This window comes from Hemicordylus capensis, chromosome 6, assembly GCF_027244095.1.
Source record: "Hemicordylus capensis ecotype Gifberg chromosome 6, rHemCap1.1.pri, whole genome shotgun sequence".
Classification (NCBI taxonomy): Eukaryota; Metazoa; Chordata; class Lepidosauria; order Squamata; family Cordylidae; genus Hemicordylus; species Hemicordylus capensis.
Window position 1 is genome coordinate 17,282,919 of NC_069662.1, and position 16,439 is coordinate 17,299,357.

Below are 16,439 nucleotides of genomic sequence, written 5' to 3' on the forward strand. Positions count from 1 at the left end.
GCACAGTACTTCCAGTGACTGTTGCTGGTGTGTGTCTTATGTTTCTTTTTAGAATGTGAGCCCTTTGGGGACAGGGAGCCATCTTATTTGTTATTTCTTTTTGTAAACCACCCTGAGCCATTTTTGGAAGGGCGGTATAGAAATTGAATAATAATAATTTATTTATTTATTTATTTATTTATTTAATCCCTGGAGCTTTTCTAGTGTACAAATCAGGCTTGGCTCACAACAGTGGAGCCAAGTAATCACAAGCAACCAAAGTTTTACTCCCTGTCTGTGGTATTTGGGAAAGATGTTGTGAGTGCAAAACAATAAACAATAGCCTCTCTGTGGCTTGAAGGCTGGACATGTGCAGTAGTTATAAAAATGTATCTAGCCTAGAGTACCATGACCGGTTGATGCTGGTCTGCTGATGTAGAATGTACGGGTATCATTCTGGCCAAATGTATTTGCATAACTGATAAAGCTTTGGTATATCATCTGTAACCACCATTTTGTGGGGTTCTTCTTCTCTCACCCTGGTGATTGGTGGAGACCTGGTACCATGATCAATAAAGCTTTGAATCTGATGCAACAGTGCGGCCTCGGCCTATAATCAACCCTGGTTGGAAGTTCGCTTACTCTGCACCACACTGGTTTCAACTGATTGCTTGGGTATGAAGTTCCAGTTCTCTGTTCTTGAGTAACTTTTTCCTGTTTGTTCCTGGGATCTTGACCCTGTGCCTAGCTATTGACCACTGGGCGCCTACCCAGAACGCTGTTGCATGACATTCGAGTTTGAAAAATAAGAAACTGTTTTGGAGCTACAGACTGAGAGAAGGGGACACATGCACTCCTTGTGCTCTGTGATATGGAATAAGTGATTAATCTAAGGACGGGGATCCCAACTTTTTAAAAACGAATGTACCCCTTCTGTTGCAAACCTTCAGCTCAGCTACTCCATAGAGCGTTTTAACGTGTGTGAGTGCAGGCATAAATTTAAATGTTACAAATCTGAGACCGGCTACTCCAGGCATGGGCTTATATCCAGACTAAGTTACTCATGATTATTCCCACTGAAATACATTATTTGAACTTACTCCCGTTTGAAGTAAATTTTAACCCATTCATTCCAATAAGACTGCTAATGAGCAGTGTGGCTGCAGTGTGGAGAGACAGGAGGGTTCTGAGTGTTGGAAATTCTCTGTGGTGAAAGAATCCCTTTCTCATTATAGCAGAGTGCACAGAGGCACAACACAGCAGATATTTAGTTAGGCATGCGTGTATGCTGAGAGTAAAGTAACTTGGAGCCAATTTGTAGTTTCAAATCAATATATAAGGCATTTATTAAGGAACTCCATTCTAGATAGGAAAGTGAGGAGTTAGGATCTCTAATCTATCTATCTAGCTGGATGCAGATGGATTCTGCATCTTCTCTGCACACATGGTGCAGTGAGAGAGGCTTGCCATGTTGCAAGGTAGAAGGACAGGTAAAGGAGAGAGAGAGGAAGGAAGTTAATCCCTGAGATTAGCAATCTACATATCCAAAGGGATAATGTCAGAGCAGTAGAGAAGGGATGACCAATGTCTTGACCCTCTAGCCCTCTGACTTACTAGTCTGTCCTCCACTGTCTGAGACAAGAGACAGCGCAAAGTCCTTTAACTTCCAACATTGAGTACCCACTGGAAGCCCTTCAAGTACATCTAGAGGTACTAGTACACACACACACACACCAGTTAGGAACCTGCTTTAAAGGGTAGAATGCTCTCCCTTCAAAGAATGCGCACACAGTGAGGCTTTTCCCACGATTCCTGGAAAGCGGCCCAAGGGAGTTTAACCCGCTTTCCAGGGATCGTGGAGACCACTGGGCTCGCAGGCAAGCCCGGTGCTCCCAAGGTGGCTAGCCCGCCTAATTCCCCCTCCCCTTAAATGAGGCTAACGGAGCGAGTGCTCCGTTAACCTTATTCGGTTGCTCGTGTGTCGCTGCAGCACGCAGTGACACATGAGTAGACCCCCAACCAGGAGACTGCAAGCAGCCTCCCAGGGTCGGGGGTCTCTCCAGGATGCCCCGTGCACTCACACAGGGTATCCTGGAACTCCTGGGGGCCACATGGCCCACGATCCCCACAGCCCCCGCCAACTCCATGATGGAGCCGTGCAGCTGTGTGGGCAGCCGATCCGGCCACCCAGTGACAAGAGGCTGCTCATCTAAGCCAGCTCTCCCCAGCTAAGCCCACTCTCCCCGCAGAACCCAGTCAGGTGCTTCACACGTGTTGTGTGAAGCACCTCAGTAATTACAGCTTGAGCAAAATGGACTTGGAGTAGGAAGGGTAATGAAGCCCAGCTAGTAATTGAAAACAAAGATACATGGTGTTTCCTGCTGGGTTAGTTTATTCTTTGAGAATGGACAGTTATTTGCTGTGGGGTGTACATACTGACCAGTGAAACTAATCAGCCTCTAACAGACCGACAGTCTCTCACAGGCGAAACAGGTACATCCCAGTGAAAGCCAATCCCTCTGAGAGCGTAAGCATCTGAGTGGCCGCTAATGAACAGCAGGACATTGCTCTTCTGCCCGGGGAAGGCATTGAAGCTGTATCCTGAGGGCTGACCAAAGAAGAAGATGCGTCCCAGAGAGGTCACAAAGATCAGCTGGTAGATGTAGGTGTCGTCTTTGCCAGAGACCTGAGTGATATACTCTTCAGGAAAGAGGAGAACTTCATGCATCTTTGACGTGTCTATGCCATGCTTATTGCTCCAGGTGTTACTGAACTCCAGTTGGATTCTAGGAAAAGGAGGGAGAGCAAAAAAAAGGCTTGATGGTTTTTGGGGTGTGCTCTTTGGGCTGGAAAATTAAATTGCTGGGCTGTTTTGCTACTTGTTTAGATCAGGGCTGCTCAACTTCAGCCCTCCAGATGTTTTTGGACCACAACTCCCATAATCCCCAACAACAGTGGCCAATAGTCAGAGGTCATGGGAGTACTAGGTCTACATCTGCAGAAAGGCTGAAGTTGAGCAGCCCTGGTTTAGATACTCTGAAAGTTCTAGTCATTGTCAGGGATGCAAGGCTTGAACCAGAAATCTCTTGGTCTGAGGGTGGGACCTAACTTAGGGAGCACTCAGGCCTTGAAAACATCTTCAGGCACTAAAGGGGATATTGTGGGTGTAACATCGGCGACCCTAGCTGAGGCTGGCTGGCAGGATAAAGTCACTGAAGTAGTCAGGCCTCGTAGCAGTACTGGAAGCCTCCTCCTCCATCTGTGCTGGGTCAACAGAGAAGGACTTCCTGCATGTGATATTTCAGGTTCCAGCTTCTCTAACTACTGACGTCCAAGTCTTAACTGGGGTCTAAATTTGCGTACAGCTTGACTTGATGGCACACTTTACCTTTACCGAAGGCTGTGGGCTGCCTGTCCTTGATATAACCCTTCTATGACCAAACAGTTCAGGAGTGTGACCTTCTGTTTAGATGACAATTTCTGCTCTCTTCCAACTTTAACTTCCTTCCAAGGGCTGATCTACAGATCCAGTGGGTGGGGGGAGTATTATACAGTCCTTTCTAAACTGTGCTACTTAAGAGGGGGGATGATTTGAATGTCCTTTTACACTGAAAGCTCCATAACCATGGAACTCTAGCATACTATGGAGAAGAATTCCAACTTAGCTTTCTCCATGGCTCTGGCCTGTCCTTGATGTAACCCTTCTATGACCAAACCATTCAGGAGCGTGACTTGTCCTTCTCTTTAGACGACAAGTTCTGCTCTCTTCTCACTTCAATTTCCTTTCAAGGGCTGATCTACAGATCCAGAGAGGGGAAAGTCTGATACAGTGCTTTTTATTCTGTGCTACTTAAGACAGCAGGAGGGGGCATGTTTTGAATGTCCCTTTATATAGAAAGCTCCCTGCCCATGGAAATCTAGCATACTGTGGAGATGCATTCCAACTTAGCTTTCTCCATGATATCCCAGTTTTTTTGTACAGGTAGAAAGGTTATGTGTGATGATATTCAAATTGCCATTTTGCTATCTATATTTGGAAGCGGTACAATCTCACATCCCTCCTCTTGTTACATTTATGAATACTGTCTTGTATATACTCACCCAGTGATGTAGGATGAAGAACCCTCCCAGACCCGGAATCCAGTGATAGGGCCACATAGATGCTCACCAGAAGAAGAGAAAGCCGTTCCTGCTGGAGTGCCGTATTCCCCGGAATAGGGATGGTAATTCCGGGATAGTACTGGAGATCAGGGATGAGAGAACAAAATTACACGCAAGAGTGTCTATGATGTATTTTTTAAAAGTCAGAAATAGCTCTATCTTGAAGCCTTCAGGAATAGTTAAAAGAAGATTAAACCATAGTCAACTCCCATGAGCCCACCAGGATTCCTTCTAACAGAAAATCCCAGATGTTCTTGACTACAAGTCCCAGCATCCTCAGCCAAAGCCCACTGCAACTAGGGATTCTGGGAGCTGTAATCAACAACATCTGGTATTCCCTCTTACAGGGAACACTGGAGCCCATCCCTATCCCTTGCCTGAGCTGCTGTGATGTCATGGAATGTTGGCAAACATAAATACTGCTCAGGCTGCATCCAGACTCAGTTTGAAACAATTCAAATCAGATTGTTCTTTAGTGATGGGCCTCAGCCATGGAGCAGGTAAAGTAACCTGAAAGTCATGGACATATTAGCATGTTCAGAATGGACTTGCCCCACTGACCATGTAACTGTCAGCCCTCCTAAGAACATGTCTAGGGATGGCAGTGGATGTGAAGGCAATTGGCTGATTTTGTAAAGAAAATTGTCATCTTAACCAGACTAACACCATATTACTAAAGCACGAGAAATCCCATTTCCCAACTAACTGTGTTTGATTGACACTGTACCAGCATGTAATTACTTTATGAATTGTTCTATCACCCAACAGTTTGTTCCTCCCCCTTGTTACTGGTTTGTCACTGAGATGTATGTATGTGCATACATACGTGTGCTCTGTCTCATTACAAGGTGACCAGATGTGGATTTAGAAGGTCCCATATACACAAGGTAATCACCTTCTACTTCTATAACATAACATGGCCCCATATTTGCATACTATTCTTTGATGGGTTGGTACAAGCCTGGCCCACCTCCCTGTAACCAACCTGGACTGGCCCATCAAACGCTGGTTTGGTGGTCATCCCTTCTCTCTCTGAGATTGCTTCTATCTGTATTGAGAAAAAGGGGGGGCCAAGAAATTCAGAGAGACTGCTTGTTTACAGTTAAATGTCATGTGAATTCTGATGTCTTTAAATAACATTTTCCTTTTTAATTAGAAGCATGTGGCTGGGACCATTTCACACTCAGCCCGCCAATGCTGCTGTTTTGGCTAATGCTACCAGCTAATATCAGGGGGGTTCTCTTTTTGTCTTTTTTATAAGAGAAGCGGAAACTGGCATTTCTGAGCCCAAAATATCCAGAGTGGCAGCAGCTCTACCATGGACGTTACTTACTTTGGGGCTCTGTGGCAGCCCATAAAGGACTGAGGAATGGGATAGGAGGCCTAGGAAGAATTTTGCATCCCTGGTGGCTCACTAAACATCTTCATGTTATTGAGGGTGATGCGTATTGGCATCTTTCTATAGCAATATGTTATATCAGAAGCAGCAACAGGAAGGTGGAGTTTAGAGGAGGAACAGGGGTGGAGTGAGATGAGTAAGTGAAGGGGTGGAATGAATAGTTCAGAAGATGTAGAAAGAAGAGTGTGCAGAAGTTGTACTAGTTGTAGAACCATTCCACGAATAAACAAAAAGAGTATAATCAATCTTCAAATAGTTCTGTGAATCTGAAGTATTGTGCAAGAGGACGGTGCTGCATGAAACTCTCTCTCTCTCTCTCTCTCTCTCTCTCTCTCTCAAGCACTCAAGAGGAGCATTGTAATAGGCATTTACCTGCATTTGCAGAAACTGTATTTCCCAAAAGAGCAATGACAAGCACCACGATTTGGGGAAACATCCTAAAGGGAATAAAAACAACATCTGAAATAAGCTCTCCAGCAGATCCCATATTCTGCTGTGCCCTCTGAACCAGCCCACATACAGTAGATGGCTTAATGTGATCTTATCTCTTACCCTTAGTGTAGGTCAGAAATTGCCTTCATTATAACCTAATGGGTCCTGGATATATTTTATCAATCCTTATGAGGAAGTTTCCTCATAAAGAGACATATATATTTTTTAGATTGTGAGCCCTTTGGGGACAGGGATCCATCTTATTTATTATTTCTCTGTGTAAACCGCCCTGAGCCATTTTTGGAAGGGTGGTATAGAAATCGAATGAATGAATGAATGAATAAATAAATAAATAAATAATATATCTTCCATATGATAAATTTCTAAAAAACCAATTTGCATCTTGGAAGCACAGTTTTATAGTCCTGGCTGCTCCTGAACATCCCCATAACACTAGCCCAAGCAAGTGAAAGAGCAGCAGAACTTCTAGAGTCCAACTTGCCATTCCATTGGTTTCCTCTATGCGTGCTCTCTGTTCTGAGGTAAAGATTATGACCTCAAGTTTTTATTACTAGATGCACCAAATAACCAAAGCAAATCGATAACTAAATCAAATGAACGATTATTTATTCAATAGTACCCTGTTAGAAAATAAAGTACCTCATCCTCAAGGTATTTTTGTCTACCCCTTGCGGAAGCTTTTGGAACTAAAGTTGTGTTTCTGTGTTGGCTGGTCACTTATCCAGATGAATCCACACAATACTGGCATTGCAGACTGCCGAAGTTTTTCAGATTTTAAGAACAGGTTTTATACTACTTTGCTGCAAGAAGCAAAAATCTACTGGCTGTTATCTAAAAGCTATTTCAGCTATACTGGGGTTCATCTGGATATCCGGAGACTTTAAGGCAAGAAGGATGGGTGTAACCAGAAATGACTGACATCCGGCTTCTTCATATAAGTCACCAGAGGCCAGCCCAATAATTCTCACTTCCCTGGGCTTCAGCTGTGAAACAGATGACACCACAGAACATTTGAAGGGCTCTTGCTAGAAGACTGGTGCCTTTGTTTGAGAGGGATATGTCTGCCTGCTTCCTTAGGGTCGAAGCAGTCAATACTTTAAACACACCTCTGGAGCTAGTGTGCTTGTTTTATGTCCAGCAGTCAACACTAGCCAGACTGCTCCCTCTCCATTGTGGCTCAGGACTATGGCATAGGAGGAAGGGCTGTATTTGTGGAATAAAATACCATTTACCAATCTGGCTGCAAACTACAATATAAGAGAGAGAACAAACGGGGGAAATGCTTTCTCAAAGTGCCACTGTTTTATTGTACTCCGCGACGTATCTACGGCCTTGCATCCTGCACGTGGCCCGCCAGGGGAGGGAATCCATTGCACTCACCTGCCCCTTCCCTCCGCCACAGCCCCGCCCACCACCCACTCTGGCCTCTGCAGCCTACAGTGGCTGCCTTGCTTCCCTTTGCTGGCCTCACTGCAATATCATGACATCACCACGCAGCACCTGTTAGCGCTTGGATGGGCTGGTGCTGTGGCAGGGACGTCGTTCTACCACGCTGTGGCCGGCAGAGTGAAGGAAGCAGACTGTAATGGCGGCTGTGAATGGGTGCCTCAGAAACCGGTGGCGATGACAGCAGGCGAGTGGAGGCCACAGAGGCCAGCAGCGGGTGGCTGCAGTGAAGGTGGTGGGCCACTAAACCATTTAGGCATGGGCCAACACCATTGCCGCCACACCGCTGGCTGAATTTTGAAAAATTCTTCTGAGGAGAAAAACATTAAACGGCCACTTGAGGGTTTTCCTCCTCAGAAGAAAGCAATGAAATTCTAGTAAATGACCTATTCAGAAAGCCTCCGACAAAGGCATTTATCCCAAACACTCAGAGCACAATAAAACAGTGGTACTTTGAGAAAGCCTTTTTAGACTTGTGCTATTTTGGAGTACTATAAAATAAAATGCTATTTACCAGCTCAGGATCACTGTTGCAACAACACATCATCATTAGTGTGAAACTAACCTGTCTCACGATGGTCTGATCCCAGCTCAGGTTCCCTAGTAGTGGGTGGAGACTCCAATGCTTGGTGAATTCTGCTTCTCAATGATAGGAAGTGCCAATATCAAAGGATCAAAAAGCAATGTTGCTAGGAACACTTGACCGCTACAAGCCAACTTTTATAGCCCCACCTCATAGGTATCCAAGACCATATTCAGTAATGTGTTTTATACTCCTTTATGATTGGCTTATCCCAACCAAGTCGTCCTTCCTTCTGCCCACCCACCTCTTTTGCTTGGCCCACCTCTTGTCTGGTTCTGATCAATCTGACTTCTTCTCATAACTCCCTCCTCTCCTTCACTGCACAAGTCTTTGGTCAGATCGTTTGCTCTTACCTCATCCTGAATCTTATCTCTGCCCTAACAACAGCCATCTGGCAGATTTCAGCTATGTTTTGCTAAACCTTATTATCTGTGGTCAGCTAGCTTGAACCCACCCAGTTATGTGGCAAGTGTCACAGCTAGGGCAACCACAAGCCAAACGCCTAACTGCACGTTATATGTTGCTCCTTGTTAACAAGGAGCAACATATAAAGTGCAGTTAGGCGTTTATATATTTGGAAGAACTTTTTAAATTGTGTGTAATAAATTCATACTTCCCGAAGACCATCAGATATCAAATTTTGCATACACAATTTTTAACCCATAATATTATATGGGTTATTGTATTGATTATGCTGTGTGCAGGTCTAATTTCCCCTTAATTTATTTTAACCTCACACTGTAATTGTAACAGAACACAAAATAGAGGATAGATGGAGGATATGTTGGACCTAGGACCCTGGCAGCATCAGCTCTCTGCTGCAATGTCTCATAGTGACCACTGGGGGGTTTTAGCATCATGAACAAAAGTGCTGACTCCTCCCTCTTTGTTCTTCCAGTGTTTGTCTCCACTTTGTCTCTCCAGAGATGACTGTTTCTTTTGGTCTCTCTCCTCAGCCATGAGCTATAGCTGAAATTAAGCTGCAGGCCTTTTCACATTTGTTCGTAACCTTATCCTTAAATACAAATCCTTGTAGTTCTTCAATACTAAAGAACTGTCTCAAGACCTCTTGCTTTGCTCCCTTCTCACCAAACTGGTTTTGTTTTGCTATTTGGGGACTGAACTGCCATTTTCCCCCTATAGGACAGACCCAGTTAGAGTTGAAAAAAGGAAAAGGAATGGAAGCACTCTTCATCACTTTGATAAGCTCAAGATTACGTGAACCTTCCTACCTCGTTTCTTGCCTCCTGTTATCAAAATTAAGCAAGTATATGCCAGAATGCATGATGTGCCCTTCTCCAAACATCTATGCAGGTGATTGAACATGATCACATGAAAGGTAATCACTCTTTCATGAAACTTCCTTTGTCTAAAGGAGCATACAGGGGAGCCACATGACTTAACCAACTCAATAGCTAATATTCACACCTTATCAGGAGCAAGAACTCCTGAGGTCTCTAGGAAATTCCTGAAGGAGATCATCTACTCGTCTCCTCTAGCCTTCATTCATTGCCTCAGGGTATGTTTTTGCCTATAAAACATCCCCTCAAACATGGGATCACGCTTTTGCTGGAGTTTTTGCCACCTGCAGCTGCCATCACACTTTTGCTATCCAGCTTTCTTGCAAGGGCATGGGGTGCCCTTGCATTTACACCTCACCATCAGACTATGCACCCCATGTCATCTGAGTACACCAAATGAGCTCGCTTTATGCTTGAGCTCCACAGAGAGAAGGATTCCTCAGCTAGATTCAGGAAGGCATGCCCTTTCCCCTGGACTACCGGGAGGAAGTCTAGACCCCCACACTCCCTGGGGGCCCCCACATTCTCCTGAGAATTTTCTGGGGGCCAGGGATGGCCACGCCATTTCCCGCACACACTGTGCCTGGAGGCGATCAGCCGAGCACGCGATTATGCTGCTGAGGGCGGCAATGGGAGTGGGTGGGCCCCAAAAGGCCTTTGGGTCCAGGCTCCAAAATTACCTAGGTGCACCTTTGAATTCAGGTAGCTGTGACAAATGCTTTTTCTCTTTCTCTCTTCTTTCACCCTCAAACCTCTATCACCCTTCCCAGTACTGTAACTTGGTAAATGTGCTGCAAGATTAACCACCCACTTTTTCATTTCCTGTACCCTCATTATCCCTCAGTAAAATAACTCTTTTTCAGAGACCCGCCTCCATTTCTCTTTATTCCCCTTGCAGTGCAACAACGCCGTGACCACAATCCTGCAAGATTTTGAATATTTTCCTCAGGGGCATAGGGAGTTTGCTGGTGGCCTTGGTGGGACGAGCTCGACTGGTAGCCCCCTGCCCCTGGGTAATGTGTGCATGTGTTAGCATGTACTGGCCACACCCCTGCATGCGACATCATATGCAAGGGGGCATGGCCACAAAGAGAAATATGCAAGAGGTGCTCATCTGACTGCTGCACTCGGTGCCTCCTTCGCGTACTGTTGCAGTCAGGGTGCATGTGCTCTTTCTCTGCCTGACCGAACTCCAATGGTGTGTAAATGAAGACCAATGCAGCACACGTGGTGCAAGGGACAGTCAAGCGAGGACACATGAGCAATTCCTGCAGCCCCCAAAGGTGTGAGGGAAAGCGGGGGAGAGGCTTTGGCAGCCCCCTGAAGTATTCGGGGCTGCGGCAGCTGGGGGACCTCATCCTCCCAAACTGAATGGTAGCCATGTGCCCGATTTTCTTGCTGCTCATGGGTCTGCATCCATTTGGTGCTAATTTCCCCCACTTTAAGCAAAGCATAGACGTGGACTGTGGCAGTTTGTTTGTTTGTTTGTTTGTTTATTATTAGATTTATATACCGCCATTCCAAAATGGCTCAGGGCGGTTCACAACATGATAAAAACAATTAAAACAAATTAACAATTAAAATCAAACTATTAAAACACAATAAAACCAATAAAACAGCGAAAAGCCCTGAAAATCAGGGCAACAGTTTAAAACAATTTAAAACAATTAATCATTTAAAACTCTGGAAGGCCAGGCCAAATAAGTACGTTTTAAGGGCTCTCTTGAAGGACAGCAATGATCTCAAATTACGAATTTCTGCCAGGAGTGCATTCCATAGCCCAGGAGCAGCTACAGAGAAGGCCCGCCTCTGCGTCACCACCAGACGAACTGGTGGCAACTGGAGACGGACCTCCTCAGATGATCTTAACGTGCGGTGAGGATCATGTAAAAGAAGGCACTCTCTTAGATAACTCGGACCTAAGCCGTTCAGGGCTTTAAAGGTAATAACCAGCATTTTGTATTTTGCCCGGAAACATATCGGCAGCCAGTGTAGCTGTTTCAAAACAGGCATAATATGTTACCACTGCGCCACCAGGAGCCCCTGGCGGCGCAGTGGTAAAACTGCCGCCCTGTAACCAGAAGGTTACAAGTTCGATCCTGACCAGGGGCTCAAGGTTGACTCAGCCTTCCATCCTTCCGAGGTCGGTAAAATGAGTACCCAGAATGTTGGGGGGCAATATGCTAAATTATTGTAAACCGCTTAGAGAGCTTCCAGCTATAGAGCGGTATATAAATGTAAGTGTAAGTGCTATAATATGGTTTCAGGACTACATACAAAGGCAGCCCCACATAGAGCGCATTGCAGTAGTCAAGCCAGGAGGTTACCAGCTGATGCACCACTGTTTTGAGGTCATCCTCTCTGAGGAATGGATGCAGCTGTCAAATCAGCTGAAGCTGATAGAAAGCGCTCCAGGCCATGGCCTCCACCTGAGATACCAGGGTGAGGCCTGGGTCCAGGAGTACTCCCAAGCTGCGCACCTGCTCCTTCTGGGGGAGTGTAACCCCATCCAGCACAAGGAGATCTAACTCATCCCTCAAATTCTGAGCCCCCACAATGAGCACCTCCGTCTTGCTTGGATTCAGCTTCAATTTGTTCTCCCTCATCCAGCCCATTACGGCCTGTAGGCAGGCATTTAGAGAATGGGTGCTATTTCCTGAAGATGAAAAGGAGAAGTAGATTTGGGTGTCATCCGCATATTGATAGCACCCAGCACCAAATTTCCTGATGACCTCACCCAGCAGTTTCATGTAGATATTAAAAAGCATCGGTGACAGAATGGAGCCCATATAACAGCTCCCGTTTTGAGGAGCAACTGTCACCAAGCTCCACCATCTGGAATCTACCCGAGAGATAGGAGCAGAACCACTGCAAAGTAATGCCCCCTATCCCCAACTCCCCCAGGTGGTCCAGAAGGATACCATGGTCGATGGTATCGAATGCTGCCGAGAGATGCAGAAGAACCAGCAGAGTCACACTCCCTCTGTCAATTCCCCGGTAAATGTCATCCATCAGGCCGACCAAGGCTGTCTCAACCCCATAGCCAGCCCTAAAGCCAGTTTGAAATGGATCGAGATAATCAGTTTCCTCCAAGACTGCCTGGAGCTGGTCGGCCACCACCGTCTCAATCACCTTGCCCAACCAAGGGAGATTGGAGATTGGCCTGTAACTGTCCGTCACTAAGGGATCTAAAGAAGGCTTCTTTAGGAGTGGTCTAATCAATCCCTCCCTCAAACAAGGGGGCACCCTACCCTCCCTCAATGATGTGTTTATGATATTAACTAGGCCATCTCCAACAATCTCCCTGCTAGATAGAAGCAGCCAAGTTGGGCAAGGATCTAGAGAACAGGTAGTAGGCCTCACCGCCCCAAGCAGCTTGTCCACATCCTCAGGAGTCACAGATTGAAACTGATCCAATCTAATACTGCAGGAGGGATTGCTGGACACCTTCTCCATAGACCCTGCAAAAACAGTGGAGTCTAAGTTGGCCCGAATACAGGAGATCTTGTTAGCAAAAAAAACATTAAAGGCATCACAGCAGAACGACCCCAGGGACTGATTTGAAGTAGAAGGAACAGAAATCAAACTCCTCTCAACCCGGGATAGCTCTGCTGAGTGTGAACCTGCAGCTGCAATGCACGCAGACCAAAAGCTCTTTTTTGCCGCACGCACCGCGACCGCATAACTCTTCAAATGGTTGACATGCTATATCCTGTCAGATTCAAACTGAGTTCTCCTCCACTTGCGCTCTAGTTGCCTACCCAACCGCTTCAGCCCCCGCAACTCCTCAGTATACCAAGGGGCCATTTTTGCAGCAGGTCGGAAGGGACGCTTAGGAGCAATCATGTCTACTGCCCTGATGAGTTCCTTGTTCCAGGTTCCCACCAGGGCATCGACAGAATCACCGGCCGCACCAACGTCAAAATCCTCCAAGGCCTTTTGAAATCCCACAGGGTCCAGCAACCTTTTCAGACGGACCATTCTAATAGGTCCACTACCCCTACAGGGGTGGATTGCGGCTGTGAGACCAATCTTAACCAGGTAGTGGTCCGTCCATGACAATGGGGAAACCACCGGATCCCCCACCCACGGAACACCCCCCTGATCCGAACAAAAGACCAAATTGAGTGTGTGGCCAGCAATGTGAGTTGGTTCAGAAACAAATTGGGATAAGCCCATAGTTGTCATGGCCGCTATGAGCCGCACCAGACAAGCCAGTCCCAAAGTGGATATTGAAGTCCCCCAGCACTAAAAGTCTAGGAGACTCCAACACCAACTCTGCGACCAGCTCCGTCAGCTCAGTTAGGGAGTCAGTTGGGCAGCAGGGTGGACGGTACACCAACAGAATCCCCAATCTATCCCTAGTTCCCAGCCACAAAAATACGCACTCGATATAAGCCAGCTGTCTCACAGGGGCCCTGGTAAGGGAAATGGTATTCTTATGGACCACGGCCACTCCACCCACCCCACCCACATCCCCTGACCTGCTCCACAACAGAATAACCTGGTGGGAGATGCTGAGCCCACACAGGACCACTAGCCTCCCCCAACCAGGTCTCAGTTATACATGCCAGGTCAGCTCCCTCATCCACGATCAAATCGTGGGCAATTTCGGTCTTATTCTGAACTGACCTGGCATTACAGAGGAGCAAGGCCAGACTCTGCGGGTCGTTGGGGCTGCTCCCTGAGGCCTGAGAGTTGACAGCGCAGGTGGAAGTGGAAACAGTCACTTAGTTACGAATTTCCCTTCCCCTGTAACGGCCAGCTGCTCACCTGGCCCACCCCTAAGGCTGGCTCTGTTTTCTGCCCTTAAGGGAGAAGCTGTAGCTCAGTGACAGAGCAGGTGCTTTGCATGGAGCAGGACCTCAGTTCAGACAGGGGAAAGGCCCTCTCTGAAACCCTGGAGACAGAGCTGCTGCCAATCAATGGTGACAATACTGAGCTAGATGGACCAATGGTCTGACTCAGTAGATGGCAGCTTCCTGTGTTCCGAACCTTAACAAAGGTGGTTCAAGGCATAGAGGATAGCCTGGCAGGAGGGATAAAAAGGGGAATGGGGAATAGGGATGTGCACGAACCGGTCCGGAGGCCATGATAGAGGCCTCCAAACTGGTTCGAACGTGGCCAGGTCCAGCGGTCCGGCGCCTGCGGGGGTGGTGGTTCTTTAAGGGCGGGGGGGTTGCACTTCCCCCTCCCACCACTTTTCTCCCACCGGTGCTCCGTTTTATGAAAACAATTTTGGGGTGGCAGCATTCCTCCCTGCCCCCCCCGCCCCTGTTGTTAGCCGGAAATACGGAAAGTAACAAGCGCGCATGCACCCACCGCCCCGCGCATGCCCCACCACATTGCACATTGCGTGCATACATTGTGTGCGTGGCGTGCGCACGCAACATGCGCGTCACACTTGCGGCAGCAGACACACGCGCACTTTTTACTTCCAGAATTTCCGGCTAACAACACTGGAAACAACGCTGGGAGGAACGCTGCTGCCCCAAAATCATTTCCAAAAAACAGAGCACCGGCGGGGGGGGGAAAGCGGTGGAAGGGGATAAGGGCAAAAAAATAACCCCACCCTTAAAGGAAGACCCCCGCCGGTGCCAGACCACACCTCCGCGGTTCCGTGCACATCCCTAATGGGAAATGCAAATAAAGAGGCTTCAGTAGTTTCCTAAGAATGTGTGGTTTTAAAAAGAACTCTGGAAACCCTTTCTATTCTCTCTTGTATAAGGTCTATGAAAAAATCTACATGGTTTAAGTTAACATTCAGCTGCAATGCACACACACAGCCTCCTGGGGGAGACATTTGGCCACAAAATGCCAACTGCATTGCAGGGAATACATTATTAATATCAACTTCATTTATTTATTTATTTTTCAAAGGGAGGCAAAATTGGATGGAAGCAGGGACTCCTGGAGTATCTGGAACGTGTGGAGGTGTTGGTGGAAATCAAGCTGGAAGGACTGTGAGAGCAGTGATTCTTGAATTCTTTTAGAGGAATGGGTAGCCCCCTGAGTAGAAGCAGGTATGCTATGCTACTCCTAGAGGTGGAATAAGAAAATTTTCTTGGTCTTGAAAGGGTCTAGATAGCAGTATTTTGGACTTCTAGGAAGTGGGGAAGGTCTAGCAGTTGGAGGGAGGGATTGGAAGCCAACACTCCTGATATTTTGGTGAAAGTTACACTCCCTGAATGTAACACTAATGCAAAAAGATGCATATCTTATGACGCAAACTCATTTTTAATTTCAGCAAGAGCCTCTCATGAGGATGCACAATATTATTACTGTTTCCTTTAGTGCACAGGTCAGATCCCCATCCTGTATCACAAATTGCTGTACTCTCTCAGTAATAATAAACTGGCACATAAAGTGGAGAAAATGACAGACTGGGGTGGTAGCATTTTCAGCTGAGTAATCCTATTTAACCTGTTAGGGGAAACCTATGTGTACACCCTAATGAACAATATGAGACCAATGAAAATAGTTTAAAGAAAATAATGCTCCCCCAATATCCCAATCCAAACCAGCTTATGGGCCTATGGTTGCTTATGATCAACATTGAAAGAGATGATTCACAGCTGTCTCACCTTGTCTGGCTCTTAGACTGTAACCCTGAGGGCACGGCCTGCATTTTTTAGTTTTATGTACAGCAGGGACTGTAGAAATAACAGATGACATCCCAACTAACAAAGTACCCTTACAACGGGGAGAAGCACTGGTGCTTCTGGAAATTTCAACTAACTCAGCTCCACCTGCTGGCTCGACACAGGATCCCCTTCCTCAGGAAGCACTCTATGCCACCTGAAAATGCATCTCAAGGATCACGCAGCCCTCAGGTGACCCAGAGGGCTTCCAGGGGAAGGGGACAGGGCGGAGCCTGACTGCTGGCGGCCCATGTGTGGCTGCGGCCCTGCTGACCCCGCCCCCTGTGTCTGACATCAGACGTGGGGGGCGTAGTCTGGCTCCCAAATAGAGCCTTGAGGCTAAACTAAGACTGGCACTGCGAACGCAGTGGCTTTTAACTCCCGAAGGGGCCGCGCGGCCCCTGCTCGGGAGCTAAACCAGCACCCCTACGACTGATGTCAGACGCAGGAGGTATGTTGGGTCCACGAGGCGCGGC

The 16,439-nt window shown here is 47.0% G+C and overlaps 1 protein-coding gene across 13 annotated transcripts in view; it reads right to left on the reverse strand.

Annotated features, from left to right (window-relative positions):
- Nucleotides 1–2,350: 2,350 nt before the first annotated feature.
- Nucleotides 2,351–16,439, reverse strand: part of LOC128331669 (zymogen granule membrane protein 16-like) — a 93,252-nt gene continuing 79,163 nt past the window's right edge. For 12 of the 13 annotated variants that reach the window (XM_053265368.1, XM_053265370.1, XM_053265367.1 and 9 more), the window contains 3 exons: nucleotides 5,912–5,976; nucleotides 4,081–4,219; nucleotides 2,351–2,765 (listed from right to left, as the gene is read on the reverse strand). In XM_053265368.1, coding sequence (XP_053121343.1) covers nucleotides 2,432–2,765; nucleotides 4,081–4,219; nucleotides 5,912–5,975 — 537 coding nt within the window. In that variant the 5' untranslated portion in view covers nucleotide 5,976 and the 3' untranslated portion in view covers nucleotides 2,351–2,431. Of the gene's footprint in view, nucleotides 2,766–4,080; nucleotides 4,220–5,911; nucleotides 5,977–8,003; nucleotides 8,114–16,439 lie in introns of those variants that run through there. The other variant, XM_053265362.1, reaches the window with a different exon arrangement.